This window comes from Typopeltis vanoorti, chromosome 25 (genome assembly GCF_054136105.1).
Source record: "Typopeltis vanoorti isolate ZY-2024b chromosome 25, IOZ_Tvanoo_1.0, whole genome shotgun sequence".
In the NCBI taxonomy this organism is placed as follows: domain Eukaryota; kingdom Metazoa; phylum Arthropoda; class Arachnida; order Uropygi; family Thelyphonidae; genus Typopeltis; species Typopeltis vanoorti.
In genome coordinates, this window is record NC_143573.1 from 53,491,384 (window position 1) to 53,508,644 (window position 17,261).

The 17,261-nt window shown below is 36.7% G+C and overlaps 1 protein-coding gene across 10 annotated transcripts in view; it reads left to right on the forward strand.

Moving 5' to 3' along the window:
- The window catches only part of LOC150092750 (xylosyl- and glucuronyltransferase LARGE1-like), a 676,688-nt gene that overhangs the window by 576,840 nt on the left and 82,587 nt on the right, over positions 1-17,261 (forward strand). For all 10 annotated transcript variants that reach the window (XM_090414755.1, XM_090414753.1, XM_090414752.1 and 7 more), the window contains one exon: positions 11,086-11,210. In XM_090414755.1, coding sequence (XP_090270881.1) covers positions 11,086-11,210 — 125 coding nt within the window. The remainder of the gene's footprint in view (positions 1-11,085; positions 11,211-17,261) is intronic.

Below are 17,261 nucleotides of genomic sequence, written 5' to 3' on the forward strand. Positions count from 1 at the left end.
CTGTAGAAATAGGCCTTAACAGCACTCCTTACAATTCTTCTCAACTTTACATCATCAGTAAACAATTGGAGATCCCCCCCCTCAAGTCAATCTCATGAAATATCATTAATAAATAAGTTAAAGAGTATATGAAGCTCCCTTGTCCATTACATTTGTCATCTTATCATAAAATGCAAGTAGATTGCTAATTCCAAGCCCACGCTAGCCATCATAGAGAATCCTATGTCCATTAACTTAGTCATGGTGTATTGGGTAATTGGAAACTTTTGCCCTAGAACCCTGCTTGTAGCATGGTACTATTTTGTCCTCTTTGAACTCCTTAGACATCATTCCCACCACAGGACTTTCATTAAATATTCAAGTCAAGCTTTTACTCATTTCTTAAAAATATCTTTATCATCCATTCTTAGAGCCTTATTAAATCAAGCCCAATCTGTGGGTCTGGTTGGCTGAATAGCTAACATACTTGCTCTCCAACCAATACACTGTGGGTTCAAATCTCTCTGTTGGAATGGATGTTTAAGATTGTCTTTATGTGGGAGATGAATTTCATCATCCAGTGTGAGACCTCTTATTGAAGACCCAAAGTGACTTTGTAAAAGTTTAGTTTCTATTGTAGGGTTTCCAGACTATGTAAAATAAATAAATAAAAGATAGTAAAAACTGATAAAAAATACCTTACTTGGCCACACTACTGTGGGTGCATTATTAGGTTTTACAACCTCTCGTGAATGGGGGGGGGGGGGGGCAGAAAGAATAATTTTGAATAAGTGACATGGTGAGATTGCAAATTATAGACCATTCAGCATCTCAACAGTGATTAAGAATATTGTAAAATATTCTGCAAAGGAAAGGTACTGTATCAGAAATTGTCAGGGTTGTTTGAAGGAAGCAGTATCAGTATGTATACACAGAGTTGGGAGGAAAAATCAAGTAAGGGTTAAATAGATGCACATTGTTATTAAGGACTGGGGAAAAAAAAACACTGCAAAGTGTATTTAAGGAGAAAATTGATCATGCAGTACAAGAAAGGAAGGACACCAACATGGTCACTTTAGTAAGGAAGAGAAAATCTTCGTAAAGATTACATGCTGTACTATTTTTTCTTTAAATACACTATGCAGTGTTTTTTTTTCCCAATCCTTAATAACAATGTTTGATTTATCCTCCCAACTGCATTTCTGGAACTAGATTGCAGGAAATTAATGAGGCTATAGATTTGAGAGTGACCAAACAGAAAATTGAAGTTCAGAGGACATTATTATTATTATTATTATTATTATTATTATTATTATTATTATTATTACCCCAAGACCTCATGGAGTCAAAGACTCATCTGCAAGGTCCTTTTATCACACACACATCTCATCATACCGTGTCATAAACACACTCAAATTCCTTGCAGACACCACACTCTGAGGCAAGGCATTCCAATCATTCACAACTCTGCACGAAAAAAACCTGCCTCTCACTCCCCTACTCACACCCTCTCTATACAGTTTCCAGGAATGACTTCTGGTTCTCCCCTGATCTCCAACTATTCTCTGTAGAACTTTTCCACCATTGATCTTATAACAACCCCTTACCAACTTGTAGGTCTCTATCATATCTCCCCTCTTCCTCCTGTCCACCAGACTCTGAAAATTACATCTTCTCAATATTTCCTCATACTCAACATTCTAGAGGTCAGAAACTACCTTAGTCAGTCGCCTTTGGACCCTTTCTAACATCTCTTCATCTTTCTGAAGACCCGGTGACCAAATCTGGGCACATTAGTCCGTGTGTGGCCTAATCAAAGCCTTATACAATGGAACAAGAATCTCCCTACTTCCACACGTCAGTGTCCTCCACATCATTCCCATTGGTCCGTATTGCAGAAGTAGGCAGAATAGCTCTTAAGATCACATGGTTGTTAAAGATCATACTGACAAGCAGAGATAAGTGGGCTATTATCCATCTTTATAAAGTTCTGATATCACTACATCTTAATTGCCTTAACATTTGGTTCACATTAAGTTTCCTTTCATTTCATTGAGGATTATACCATAATTCTTATATCACCACATTAAAAAATCAGTAAAAAAGAAAAAGAGCAATTTGAAAACTGTAACAGATGTTAAAGGGACGAAAGTGAGGTGAGAGTGGCAGAAGGAAATGAAATTGAGGAACGAATGAAACTAGAAATGGCATGATGCAGAAATAGAAAATGAAAAAAAATGAAAGAATGAATGATAACGAAAGTTCGATGCATGTTGGACTGAAAGCACAGAAACAAAGAAAGATGAATGAGTGAGAAAATGGGAGGAATGATAGCGAACGTTCGACGCATGTTGGACTGAAAGTACGGAAACAAAGAAGGATGAACGAGAGTGAAAGTGAGAAGAGGGGAGTCGAAAGTTAGAAAGTTAGAAAGATTGAATGATAGAGAGAATGTGTCGCGAGATTCGGAAGTTGAAATCAATTGGATGGGGCAAGAAATGAAATGGATGCGGAATGAAATTAAGAAAATTCAGTTAAAAACTATTAAAATAAATAATGATGGAATGAAAGAGTTAATGAAAGATGAGCGAGTGGCGTTATATGGTGACTCCATTATTAAAGGTGTGCTGGAGGACAGAATGCACAAGGTATGTTTTCCATTCGCTAAAATGAGTAGAGTGATTGAGGCATTGAATATGAGACAGGAGCGAGCAAAAGAGTTAATAGAATTAATAGGTATGAATGATTTGAGAGAGGAAAAAGAATGTGTCAGATTGGATATCAGGAGGCTGCTTAGAAGGATAAAAGTGAATAGTGTGACAGGAAGGGAATTTAGCGTGTTGCCTAGGTATGACACTGGTGAAATGAAGCGGAGAGCAAGGATTATCAATGATATACTGGCTGAAATGTGTGAGGAGATGGGAGTACATTTTGTTAATGTGTGGAATGAGTTTTAGGGATGAAGTGAGCTGTATGGGAGCAATGGACTGTATTTGAGTAGTTATGGTGTAAGTTGCTTGGAGAGTCTGCTGCTGGAAGGTAGAGAAGTGAATAGAGAGAATGAATCAGACTGAGTGGGAAGTGATGTGGAAGAGTGGGAGAGTAACACAAGAGAGATTGAAGAGGTGGTTATGAATGGGGAAGTGAGTGGTATGAGTATAGAAAATGACAGAATGGGTGTGCAAGAGGAGCAGGAAAACGGGGAGGCTCAGGGTGGACAGGGGTACACAGCATGAGAAAGGTGGATGCTCCAAGAGGAGGTGAGCATGTCTAGGCAGGAAAGAAATGGGATGACAAGGGATCAAGAGGAAACAGTTGGAATTGAAAAGGGTTTTAAAGTGAAGAAGCAGAAAGGGAAATGGCCCCAGTCTAGCATGGAGAGATCACATCGAGGGAGTGGTAGTATAAGTGGAACTAGCTCTAGATCCAGAAATGAGCTGTTGTGTTTGAATACAAATGCTAGAAGTGAAAGAAGCAAGGCAGATAAAATGGTTGCACTAATTGCGTCTGTTCACCCGAAGATTGTCGGAATAAGTGAGACATGGTTGGAAGAGGATGACATCCTGGTAGGAATAGAGATGGAAGGGTATGATGTGTTTCGTGAGGACAGAGGGGGGTAAAAAGGGAGGGGGAGAGTGCTATTCATGATAGAGAAAGAGTTATGTCCATATAAAGTGGAGATGCAAGAGAGAAATAGTGCCAGTGGTTTTGAGGCAGTATGGTGTGAGATAGAGGGGAATGGAATCAAATACTTGGTGGGATGTTCTTATAGACCAGGTAATCTGTATGGTGGTGATAATGAAATGTACAATCATATTAGCCAAGTAAATAAGAAAAGGGTGATCATTTTGGGTGATTTTAATTATGGCAATATAGACTGGAATGAAGAGATAGCAACTGGAAGTAAAGAAAATGTGTTTCTTGAGTTTTTGAGGGATAACTACCTCAGACAGTATATAACAGAGGGCACACGAGGATTAAGGGTCTTGGATTTGGTCATCTCATCACAGGATGTAATTGTCAATGAGGTGTCAAATGATCCACCAATTGGTGAGTGTGACCATGAGGTGATTATCTGGGTGGTTGCCAGCAATGCAAGGACCTCTATGAGAAAAGGGTATATGTGGAACTACAAGGGGGGGGGGTTGATTATGAAGAGCTCAGGAGACAGCTTGCAGGTGTAGCGTGGAATGAGGAGTTAGCTGGAAAAGAGATCAGTGCAACTTGGGGGATTTTCAAAAACTGTTTAGTAGATGCAATGTCTAAATGTATTCCAAGTGTGAGAAGGTTGAATAAGGTTGGTGTGAGATTATTATTATTATTATTATTATTCAGGCCTCCAAGGAGTCAAAAGACTCATCGAGGGATGTCCTTCCTAAGACATAAAGTCTGTCTAGACTCATCGAGGGGAGGTCCCCCCCCTAAGAAACACAAAGTCTATCGTTCCACTCTTTAAACTCACTGACCGTTCTCGCTCCCACCACTCCATCAGGCAATGCATTCCACGGCTCAACCACCCTCCACACAAAGAAACCACTCCTCACCCTCTTGCTCACAGTTTCCTTTCGTAACTTCCAGGGATGGCCTCTTGTCATCACTCCCTCCCACTGTTCAACCAAGCAAAAGAACTCCCCAGTGTCAACCCTGTAATCACCTCTCAACAGTTTAAAACTCTCAATCATATCACCTCTCCTTCTTCTATCCACCAAACTCTGCAGTCCACATACTCTCAGCCGATCCTCATAACTATCCTTGTACAGTCCTGTACAAGGATATCCTTTCCACAGTTAATTTATCCCCTTCAAATCCTGGGGACCAAATCTAAGAACAATAGTCCAAGTGTGGTCTGATCAGAGACTTATACAATGGAATGATAACCCTCTTATCTCTGCAGGTCAGTGTCCTTCTCATAATAGCAGCAATCCTCTGTGTTACCTTCACCACCTTTGCAATATGTCCCCTAAACTTCAGGTTTCTATCAATCATCAACCCCAGATCTCTTGTCTCCCCTACTTCCTCCAGTATAACTCCTCCCATAGAGTATGCAGCATCCCATCGATGTTTCCCAAACCTCAAGACCTTACATTTTGCTGCATTAAACTGACATCCCCATTTATTTGCCCATCTATCTAGCTTATTTAAATCCTCTTGCAGAGCTACCACATCTGCACTATTACTAATAATCCTTCCCAGCTTCGCATCATCCACAAACAACTGAACATCAACCTGCAATCCACTGGCTATGTCATTGATATAAAGGTTAAACAATATAGGTCCTAGTACTGAGCCCTGTGGTACCCCACTTGTAACCCTTTGCCTCCTGGAAACTGCTCCACCATACACAACTCTCTGATACCTATCAGACAGCCAATCCTGAAGATGGATGAATAAAGAGATTAAGCTTGCGATACAGAGAAAAAGGGCATTGTGGAGGCAGCATAAGAGAAGTGGAAATAACCAATTCCATGAGGTCTACAAAGACCAAGCAAGGAGGGTGACTTGGTTGGTGAGGGTAGCTAAAGAGAGGAATGAACAGCAGTTGGCTAATGAAGCCAAAAAGAATACTAAGGAGTTCTTTCGATATGTAGCCAGCAAAAGAAAGAATAATTATGGAGGGATGACATTGATTGGAGAAAATAGTATAAAGACAGCTGATGCAGAATGTGTGGTGGAGATACTTAATGAGCAGTTCATAAAGATCTTTCAATCTTGTGAATGTGACTTCATGGTGGGATCAAGATCAGTTGATGATGGGTATTAGAGACTGACTGTAGGTGAGCAAGAAGTGTATGGGGAGATGTAAACTTGATGTTAATAAGGCTGTGGGACTTGATCATATATCAACGTGTATTCTGAAAGAATGTGCGATGGAATTGACATCTGCCTTGACATAATTTTTTAATATGAGTCTTGCACTCGGTCAAGTTCCTAAGGAGTGCAAGGAAGGCAAGATTGTGCCACTTCATAAAGGAGGTGATTGAACTCAAGCATCAAACTATAGGCCTGTCTGTGTTTCAGGTGCTGTGGTTAAATTGTTGGAGAAGCTTGTGAGAACTAGAATCCAGAGTTGGTTGACAACAATGGTATTATCTTTGATGGACAGCATGGATTTGCTAAAGGGAGGTCATGTTTTAGTTCCTTGGACAGAAGAAAAGGATACACAGTAATATACTTGGATTTTGCAAAGGCTCTTGATAGAGTACCTCATGATAGGTTGACAGTCAAACTAGAGCAGATGGGGTCGGATATTAGATTGGTGCATTGGATTGGAGACTGGCTATCTGATAGGTATCAACAAGTTGTGTATGGGGGGAGCGATATCCAGGAAAAGGAAAGTCGCCAGTGGAGTGCCTCAGGGGTTTGTTTTAGGTCCATTGCTGTTTAACTTGTATATTAATGATATAGGTGAAGATTTGGATGCAGAATTGAATAAATTGAGTGATTGGGCACAGAAATGGGGATGTGAGTTCAATGTTGCAAAATGTAAGGTTTTAAAATTTGGAAAACAAAGATGAGATGCAGAATTTATGCTTGGTGAGAATACATTGTTGGAGGTAGAGGAAATAAGAAACCTGGGGGTGATAGTGGATAAGGATCTAAAATTTAGGGGACACATCGCCAAAATTGTGAAGACAACACAAAGACTTCTGGGAATGATGCAGAAGACACTGACGTGTAGAAGTAGGGAGATTCTTGTTCCATTGTATAATGCTTTGATTAGGCCACACATGGACTATTGTGCCCAGATTTGGTCACCAGGTTTTCAGAAGGATGAAAAGATGTTGGAAAGGGTCCAAAGGAGACTGTGTAAGGTAGTTTCTGATCTCTGGAATGTCAAGTATGAGGAAAGATTGAGAAGATGTAATTTGCTGAGTCTGGTGGACAGGAGGAAGAGGGGAGATATGATAGAGACCTACAAGTTGGTAAGAGGTTGTTATAGGATCAATGCTGGAGAAGTTTTACAGAGAATAGTGGGAGATCAGGGGAGAACCAGAGGTCATCCCTGGAAACTGTATAAAGAGGGTGTGAGTAGGAGAGGGAGAGGCATTTTTTTTTTGTGCAGAGTTGTGAATGATTGGAATGCCTTTCCTGAGAATGTGGTGTCTGTAAAGAGTTTGAATGTGTTTGAAACACAGTATGATGAGATGTTTGTGTGATAAAAGGACCTCCCAGATGAGTCTTTGACTCCATGAGGTCTTGGGGTGGTAATAATAATAATAATAATAAAATTCTTATATCATAATAAAATGCTTTTAAAATTATTTAAAATAATCATTTATTTAAAATTGTTATGTTATTTATTATTTTAAATCACATTATTTAAAATTGTGTAACAATGTTTTTATCAAGGACAGGAAGAAAGTTTTTATGCTTGGAGTGGGTGGAACTGATTTGGAGTGGAACAGATTTTCTACGGTGGTCATGTTTGCTTTATCAGTGATTCAGTTTAGGTCGAAGTATGGTAGTTATTTTGTGAATAACAGTTAGTGTGGGCCTCCCAAGGGAGTAGACTCATTGAAGTCCCACATGGAAATGTGCATGTGTACTTATTCATTTGATAAGGGGTATCTGATTGTCTAAAACAATTCAAGAAAGAGTGGGGGGGAATTGGAAATGAAGGTATTTACAATCGTGTGGAATTTAAATGTCATTTGATTTGTTGAAAGTTTTTCACATGGTTATACTATACATTAAAGATACCAGGAAATTATATACTTGATTTAATCCTTTATCAAAGTGTTACACACTTGGATAAAGAATTAAACCAAGTATATACTTTCTTGGTATCTTTAATGTATGTCATTTGATTTATGAATTTATAATTTATAATATTAATTTCAATGTTACACATTATTTGACTTCAGTTTGTTTGGATTCGGTTTCTTTTTTGTAGATATTTGTAGATAAGTGCCTCCATAGTGCAATTGGAATAATGATGGTACATTGACCCTTTGATTGGAAAAGAACCGAGTTCGATTCTCATCGTGACAAGGGGAATCCTTATGTGGACTATTTAAATTAAGGTAATATTAAATCCCACATTATTTCAAAGCCGAATAAGAAACTCAAAGATAGAAATCTGATCTAAGAGTTTCGTGCCGAGTAGAGGAACTACAGGGTGTTCGGGATAAATTTGACATATTTATAATTAATTATATTTTTCCGTAAGTTATATGTATTAACACACACTTCTCTTCATTTAAAAGTTTGGACCCTTCTTCATTCATATACAAGATGTCAGAAAGGATGGATAGCTGGAACCCACCTGAATCATGGAAGAGAATAACTTGTATCATGATGATTCGTGCCCGCCATCAAAATAAGGATATTACGACTGCTGCCCAATGCTCCCTGAATACAGTAAAAACAATCAGGCATGAACTAGAGACTTGCAATGGTGACTACGAGGATGTAGCAAGAAGAAAGATCCCTAGCAGACGATCTGATTGCGTTCGTACAGCAGAATTCCTCGCAAATCTGCAGGAACAGGTGTTGAAGAACCCTGGCATTGGAATTCGGGCTTTGTTCGTGGAGTTGCTAACTGTATTGCTAACAAGCCCTGGATAACAAGGGTAGCCAATGGTAGGCCGTATGTATGGCAGCAGGATTCGGCCCCTTGCCACACCTCTGGGAAAAGTCAAAAATGGTTGTCTGAAAATTTCTACGACTTCACCAGTCCAAATGTTTGGCCTCCAAACTCCCCAGACCTTAACCCCATGGATTATTTTGTATGGGGCGCAGTTGAAAAAGACACCAATCGCACTTCCAGTAATACAAAAGCCCAGTTAATGGATAAAATTAAAACAGTTTTTGCGGCCCTTCCCAGGGAGACTGTAGCATCAGCTTGTTCGAGGTTCCGAAGCAGAATTGAAGCTGTGATCGATGCTAATGGTGGTTATTTTGAGTAAATCTTGTTGATAGTATTGTAATTAACTCTGCCTGTAATGTTTTTTTGTCAATTCATTAAATTTAATAGATACAAAGAAGATTTTCTTTTTCCTTACGAAACTGTCAAATTTATCCCGAACACCCTGTATATAAAGTTCGGCAAGCCCAAGCATAATTAAGCCAACACCTGGTACTGTAATGCCAGGGCAACTCGTTGCAAAGGTGGAGCAAGATCCGATCTCTATTCTTGGTATTTACCCATAATGTAAAACAGCAGCTCCAAGGAGATGTATTACTGTTCTACATTATGAGAGAAGGTTACTACCCAGACCGGTTTCGACCTTTTTTGAGGTCTCATCAGTGAGTAGGTAGACCTGAATAATACCAAGATGGTAGTGAACAGAAACTTACATATACTCTGCTATACGAATTGCCAAGGTATACCAATAGATTATTTAAAAAATATTATTTAAATAATTTATGTGGACTTTTTCAAGAGAAGGTGAGTTAGCCGATCTCATAGTAGTGAACAGAAACTTACATATACTCTGCTATACGAATTGCCAAGAAGGTATATTGATAGATTATTTAAAAAATATTATTTAAATATTATAATAAATATAATAAATTATAATAAATATAAATGAAGCCTATTGGCTCTTTATATTTAAGTAATTATTTAAATAATTTATGTGGACTTTTTCAATAGATGGTGAGTTAGCCGATCTCATATGGCGGTAGCAGGATTTTTTTTCTCCTGGAAATGCAGGATTTTCGTTCCACATAGGCAATGAGAATACACACAATTTACAGTGGTGATAGTAGATGGCACTATGTGTTGGTAGTAGTGTTATTATTATTATTATTATTATTATTCGTGATACCTCCAAGGAGGCCAAAGACTCATCGCGGGAGGACACCTACAACTGTCTCAACCACTACACTGAACCTCTACTACGATTCATCTCCATCAATGCCATCTACCTCCCACCTCCACCACTACCACAACTAGTATTTTTTATCTGTAAATTGCGTGTGTTCTGAAGAGCCGATTTGTCTGTATGTGGGATGAAAAACCCGAGTTTCCGGGAGAAAAAACTACCTCCGTATGAGATCGGCTAACTCACCTTCGACTGAAATCGTCCAGATAAAGATTCCTCCCGTCGCAACGAGAATCGAACTTAGGCCTATTCCAATCGAAGGGCGCAATGTACCTTTGTTCTTCCAATTGTGCTACGGAGGTACTTATGTAGTTGAAGGATAAGTAAGGGAGACAGTGAGTTGAGTGGAGTGGTGTGCCCTCCTATAATGAGTCTTTAGACTCCTTGGAGGTGTCATGTAATAATAATAATATTTCAGAACTCGGTTAATAAAAAATAAAATGTTACTTTATTAAAATTCCTCTCATTCCTTCTTCCTCTTCCCTTCTATAATAGTGAATTTAACTATTAATAATATGAAGAGCCAAAAGCTTCAATTCGGTGACATAAACTTAATTAAATTAAGGGATATTACATCCCATATTGTTTCATAGCCGAATAAGAAACTTCAAAGAGTTTCATGCCGAATATAGTAAATATATAAAGTTCGGCGAGTCCAAGCGTAAGCAAATACCTGGATAGTGTTACAACTGACCCTTAAGGGAGTGCAACACTAAGGCAACTCATTGTAAGGGTGGAGCAAGCTCTGATCACTATTCTTGATATTTCTCCATAATGTGAAACCCAGCTCCTAGGAGCTGTATACTGTTCTACATTATGAGTGAGAGAAGGTCACTACCCAGACCGGTTTCAACCTTTATTGAGGTCTCATCAGTGAGTAGGTAGACCTAGAAATACCAAGTTTATAGCAAACAGAACTTACATATACCCTACTATGAGAATTGCCAAGAAGGTGTCCTAATAAATTATTAATAATATGAAGAGCCAAAGGCTTCAATTCGGCAACATAAACTTATTTAAATTAAGGGATATTATATTTACTATATTCGGCATGAAACTCTTTGAAGTTTCTTATTCGGCTATGAAACAATATGGGATGTAATATCCCTTAATTTAAATAAGTGAATTTAACTGTATTTGTTCATCAAGCATATCTTTTACAGTTAAAAATTCAAGCTTTGTCATTATTTTGTTATAATTTATATTACAATTATTTATATTATTCTACACCAATATTACATCCCAGTTTTTGTCTCTTTATCCTAACTTTTATTAGGTCCAATCAGTCTAGCCCTATACATGTCAGATTCTGAAGTTCAGCAGTTTCTTAGCTATACACTCAGTTCTGAAATCCTTAGCAACAGAAAAAATGTGGGTTATCATATTGTTTACAGAGATGGGGTAAGTACACAATGGATATTTTTTGTAAAACAAGCATATATGTATGTACTATGGAGGCTTTCATAGACTGTTTGTAATTGCATCATCATCACCATCATCACTGAAGCTTCATGAAATCAAGGCACGCATTATGGGAAGTCTACTCTAGGTTCAAAATCAGTCATGCTGTTTACCTTTAAATTTATTCACTGTCTGTATGCTCACCACTCTTTCAGTTTCATATTTCCTTATTCTTAGGTTTTCAGGGATAGTCCCTTCTGTTTATGCTGACCTTTGGAAAATTTCCTTAGCATCTGTTTGGTATGCACTTCTGCAATTCTCAATAATTTATACATCTCAATCATACCACTCTCCTCTTCTCCCTTCTGTGTGGAGCACCTAGTCCCTGTGATAAATGAGCATATGTACAGTAATGATCATGCAATGTCTATTGTACCTTTCAAAAGTTTCTTTGTCCTCATGAAATACATAAGTATGTTTATAACAGATCAGATGTGGTATGATGTGGTTTGAAGCTCTATACAATGGAACCACAGCATTTTTTCTCTGCTGTTCACTATCCTTTTCACTACCGCAGTAGTCCAGTGGGTAGTTTCACGACGTAAGTATGCAGAAGAATGCAGCGAATGAGTTAATTGTTTTGGCTGGCACAAATGATTTGAAAGGTGAGAAATATGCAATGAAAGAAGATATGAAAGAGTTGTTAGTTAAAGTAAAAATGAAAAGTAAGAAAGTAAAGAGTCTAAGTCTGCTGCTTTGTTATGATAGGACAGAAACGAGAAGGACCATCATTGTTGATGAAGACTGTGCAGGAGGAATGTGTACAGTTTATTGGAATATGGAGTGAATTTGATGGACAAAAGGACTTATATATGCTCAACGGACTAGATTTAAATGGTTATGGAATTAGATGTTTGGAGAAAGTGTTGTTTAGTGAGGGTGTGAAAGTGCAAAACTAGGGAAACTAGAGGTATTAGAGAGGATAAAATCAAGCATGTTTCTAGTCCCTTTGATAAATGAGCATATGTATAGTAATGATTATGCAATGTCGAATGGGATATCACAGGTTTCTGATTTGAATGGATTGGTAATGACATTACACAAGGGTAACTATGGATACAAAGGGATGCTGAAATAAATGTACACAAATGCAAGAAGTATCAGGAATAAGGATGAAGAGTTTTTGGGCACTGGTCAGCTCAACTTGGCCAGAAATTATAGGCATCAGTGGAGCCTGTTGACTGAAAATGATACAGTTACAGGGATAGAATGTAAAGGGTATTGTATTTTCAGGGAGGATAGAAGGAACAGGGCAGAATGTGGGTATTGCTGATTATAGTTGTAGAATTACAACCAACAAAATTAGAAGTTAAACAGGATTTTAGATCTGAGGAAGATGGTTCATTTGAGGCTGTCTGGTGTGAAATAGAAGAAAATAGGACAAAATACATTGTTGGGTGCTGCTATAGACCAGGGGGTCTATGTATTGGCAGATTAGCACAATGAGTATAGGCCAAACAACTATTATGGGAGACTTTAACTATGGGGACATGACATCAGTCGAAGGGAGGAAAGGGAGAATGGCAAGATAGAAGTGTGATTTATACAGTTGTTAAGGGGACAAGGGTTTGAGGGGTGTTGTATTTGATAATAGCATCAGACGATGCATCCATAACCAAGGTAGACACTCTGACTACAATTGGGGAGAGTGACTATGCAGTCTTGTTCTGGGAAGTTGCCAAACATGTGGAGTTCTCTGTCAAGAAGGGGTTTATGTTCAATTATAAGGCTGGTGATTATGAGACTCAAGAGTCATCTTGGAACAGTGCCATGGCTTGAGAAGTTATAAGGAAAGAATGTCAGTACAGTGCATGGCAAGTGATCAAAGATTGCTTGAGAGTAACAGCATCAGATTCCATTCCCAAAGCCATTAGGATAAACCAATTTGGAATTAAGTGGATGAGTAGGGATATGAAGCAAGAGCTGAAAAAAAACAAAAAAAACATTGTGTGTGGAAAATTCATCACAAGAAAATTTGAAATCCTGTTGTCATGTCATTCCCATATATGAAAAAAAATAGATATTTTATATATTATTTATTATTTCGATTATGTTTAGCATTCCGAAATTTTTTATTCCATATAAAGTTATTAATATTCTTTCTTACTTAGATACTACAAACTCTGTAGATGGAATATTAATTTTTACAAAACTGGGATAAGGAGGTTGTTAGGGAGAAAGCACACCACATTTAAGAATATTCAGGAATAGTTATTTCCAACTAATATTTATAGTTAACTATTTACATATTAACTATTCTATTTATAGTTAGAATAGTTATTAGGGAGAATAAAATATTTAAGAATAGTTAGGAGAAAGGGAACAATATTTAAGAATATTTATTCTTCTAACTGTTCTCTATTTTTCTGTTCTGCGCATTTAGACACCCATCCAGGCATGATATATTTTTTGTCTGAACTAATTCAGAATATGAAATGTTTCAGTTATTGAATACACATGTATTTTCAAAATCACTGCACTTTTCCTGCATAGTAAAGACATCTTGTATGCTGCTATTGTTTGCAGAGTTAGTTTAAGATCATAGGTGCTAGATAGTATATCTTTAGATATATATACTAGAAAATATCCTAACAGTCACCATGCAGAACACTACGTGAGATTATTCATCACGATTGTGAAAATATAACAATTCTCAGAAGTTACACTAAAGAGCCCAAGCAACAACTAGTTTAAGTCAGAAATTTCCAGTTCTATTTTTTTGAATAATTCTAAACAAAAATGCTGATATTTCTTTTATAGGAGGATGCAGTAATTTTGTAAATTAATTCTGCTAATTATCCCAAACCTTCTAAAATCTGATTCATAATAATCACTTTTTTATTATCAAAAACTTATAAATAATCTGAAACAGCTGTTTGTACTTTTAATGCGATGAATCGCCTTTTGGGAAGAAAAACAAAGTGCATCTATGTTGCATGGTTATTCCACTATTTTTTTTTGGTGGGGGAGGGTATATATTTTAATGGCTACTATCAATATGTACTATAGTTGGACTAGCTAGGCAATGCTTTTTTTTTTTTTTTAGCATTTTGGTTATTTTATTTACTTTTCATTGTAATTTTTATTCATATTAATCTGGTCCAGAAATCCTGCTCTATAGACCAAACATGAAAGTCACTCAAGCTACTTCAAGTTTCCAATAAGTAGTGCTGTAGTCTCACATCAGATGACGAAATTCATCTCTCACCAAAAAACCAATTACAAACATCCATGCCCATTGCGAATTTCTAATCCACAGCTCATCGGTGGGAGAGAGTATACTGTCTAGTTGGTTGTTAACGGCATGATATTTCTGATTACCATTTATTTTTGAATGGTTCACAAGAGAAGTAATTAATTACATATTTCACTTTGGGAGCATGCATCTATATATTTTTTTTTTCAATAAAGAAGACTAAATATAAAATTTTAAATTTCTTAGTGTCATAAAATACTAGTATTTGAGGAAAAAGTATTGCAGCTGCAGATGGAAATTTAGCTTCTGCTGATTTCATCATTATGAAAGCATTACGTAATTTTATTATCATTTCTTTAATATAATTACTCAAAAGTGCACCTGATCTTAAACTAGCTCTGTAAATGATAATAGCTTTATAACATATCTTTCCTATGCAGGAAAAGTGAAGTCATTTTTAAAATAAGTGTTTATTCAATAACTGAAACACCTCATCATATGAATTAGTTCAGATAAAATTAGTTCAGATAAAATTTGTGTGTATATATACACATATATATTTAAGAATAAATATTCTTAAATATGGTGCCCTATTTTCCTAAACCGCCCTATTCCAGTTTTGTAAATATTAATATTCCAGATATTAAGAATATTTATAACTTTTTAAGACAAAGCAGAAATTAGGAAACACTGATCAATAAAATATTACTTTCACCATATAAGAATAAAAATATTATGAAAATCTAATTAAAATCTAATTAAATAATACATAAGTACATAAAAAACTATTTTGTGAAATTTACCTTGCACTACAGTTACTTTTCATATATCAGTATCAATGCAATATCGTTTCAATTTTTTTAGCAAATGACATTTTCATCGAATTTTTTTCGTGATGAATTTTCCCATAATGAATTTCTTTGCAATGATTTTTCCTGCATCGAATTGCCCATGCCTCAATGAATTGTCCATGAATCAAAAAAGTGATCATCATATTCATGAGCAGTACAAAATGCAAGCAAGAAAGGTGACTAATATGGTAAGGAAGGCCAAATCAGAGAGAATTAGCCAGACAGGCCAAAGTAAACCCAAAAGAGTTTTTTTTCTTTTAACTTTAAACAATGCGCATCATCATCATCATGCTTTTCAAGGATTTAGGCCTAGATTGGCCTGTTCTGGTCTTAGAAGTCATCACTGAATCTCTTTAGAGGACATCCCCTCCTTTTCGGGGTACCCAATAACCTCTAGAGAAGGCATCCCCTAGGTGACAGATAGGGGAGATACCAGATATGGTGCGGTGGTCCAAATATATTAAATAAGGAATGGTGGACCAACAGGGCCATAAAGAGGCAGTCATCTTGACTGTATAAGAAGTGGCACTCCCATGGTGCCTTAGCTAGATCTATTCAAAAGTAGAACGAGCCACGTGATGTTACATTGCTAAGCATTAAAGAGAGGTAAATTTCATCAGAGCAATGAATAAATTATAGGTATTAATTCATAATTTATGATTCCTGGTTTTTGATAAGGATGATGAGCAGATTGTTTGAGAATGTAACGTCTAGTAAAAGTGGGTTTTCTGTAAACTGTTGTTGTTGTCAGAATACCTGAAGGTAAGCGGATGAGGAGGATATCTAAAAAGGATAACTTGTTTTCTTTTTCAATCTCCATGGTAAACTTAATACGAGGATGTAAGGAATTGATTTTGGTTAAAAAGAAAGGTAAGGAATCTCTGTTATGAGGCCACACTGAAAAGATGCCGTCTATATATCTAACCCAAAAGGATGGTTGAAGGAATATAGATGAAAACAGGGTGTCTTCTAGATGTTCCAAATAAAAGTTGGCTAAAGCAAGTGAAAGTGGACTTCCCATGGCCGTTTCTTCCACCTGGTTGTAGAATTTGTTTTGATACAAGAAATATGCAGAGTGCATCATGAAATCAAATAATATTACAATATTTTGTGGGAAGATGTCAGCAAGTAATTGTAAAGTCTCTTTGAGAGGTACATTAGTATATAGAGATTCTACATCGAAGCACACCATAAGATCAGTAGGTTGTAATGAGATATTTTTTAATTTATTTAAGAAATCCAAAGAATTTTTCAAAAAACAGTGTGATTTGCCTATATGTGATTTCAATAATTTTGCTAAATATTTGGCTATACGATAAGTAGGTGAATCAATACAGTCAACTATAGGATGGAGAGGAATATCTGTCTTGTGAATTGTTTTTTATAAACAACAGTTTAGAGAAAAATCCACTTTTACTGGAAGTTACAATTCTCAAACAATCTGCCCATCATCCTTATCAAAAAACAGGAATCATAAAATGTTTAATTCGATGAGCTAGAACTAATTGCTCAACTCCCCACGAATTACAGAAAGAACTTTCAACTATCAAACATCACATGAAATTAAAAGACTTCTCCAAGAAAACTACACATCTGTTCGATTCCTACAATCCAATCCAGAACAACAAAGAATCAATTCTTTGTTGAAATTGGATTTCAGAACCAATTTCAAGAATTCTGAAGAAATATGATTTAAAAGCCATTTATATCCCTATTAACAAAATATCCACCTATTTCCTCCTCTTCTAAAGATAAACGCTCAACTATGTCTCTGCTGTTGTATATCAAGTTCCTTGTAACTCAATCTGTCATGTTTTGGACAAACAGGACGCTCTATAGAAAAAAGCATACAAGAACATCAATCATACATTCTTCACAACAAATCCGATGTCTGGATTGATACAGCAAGGAATAGAGACAAGCCACAACATTCTCTGGTCCAAG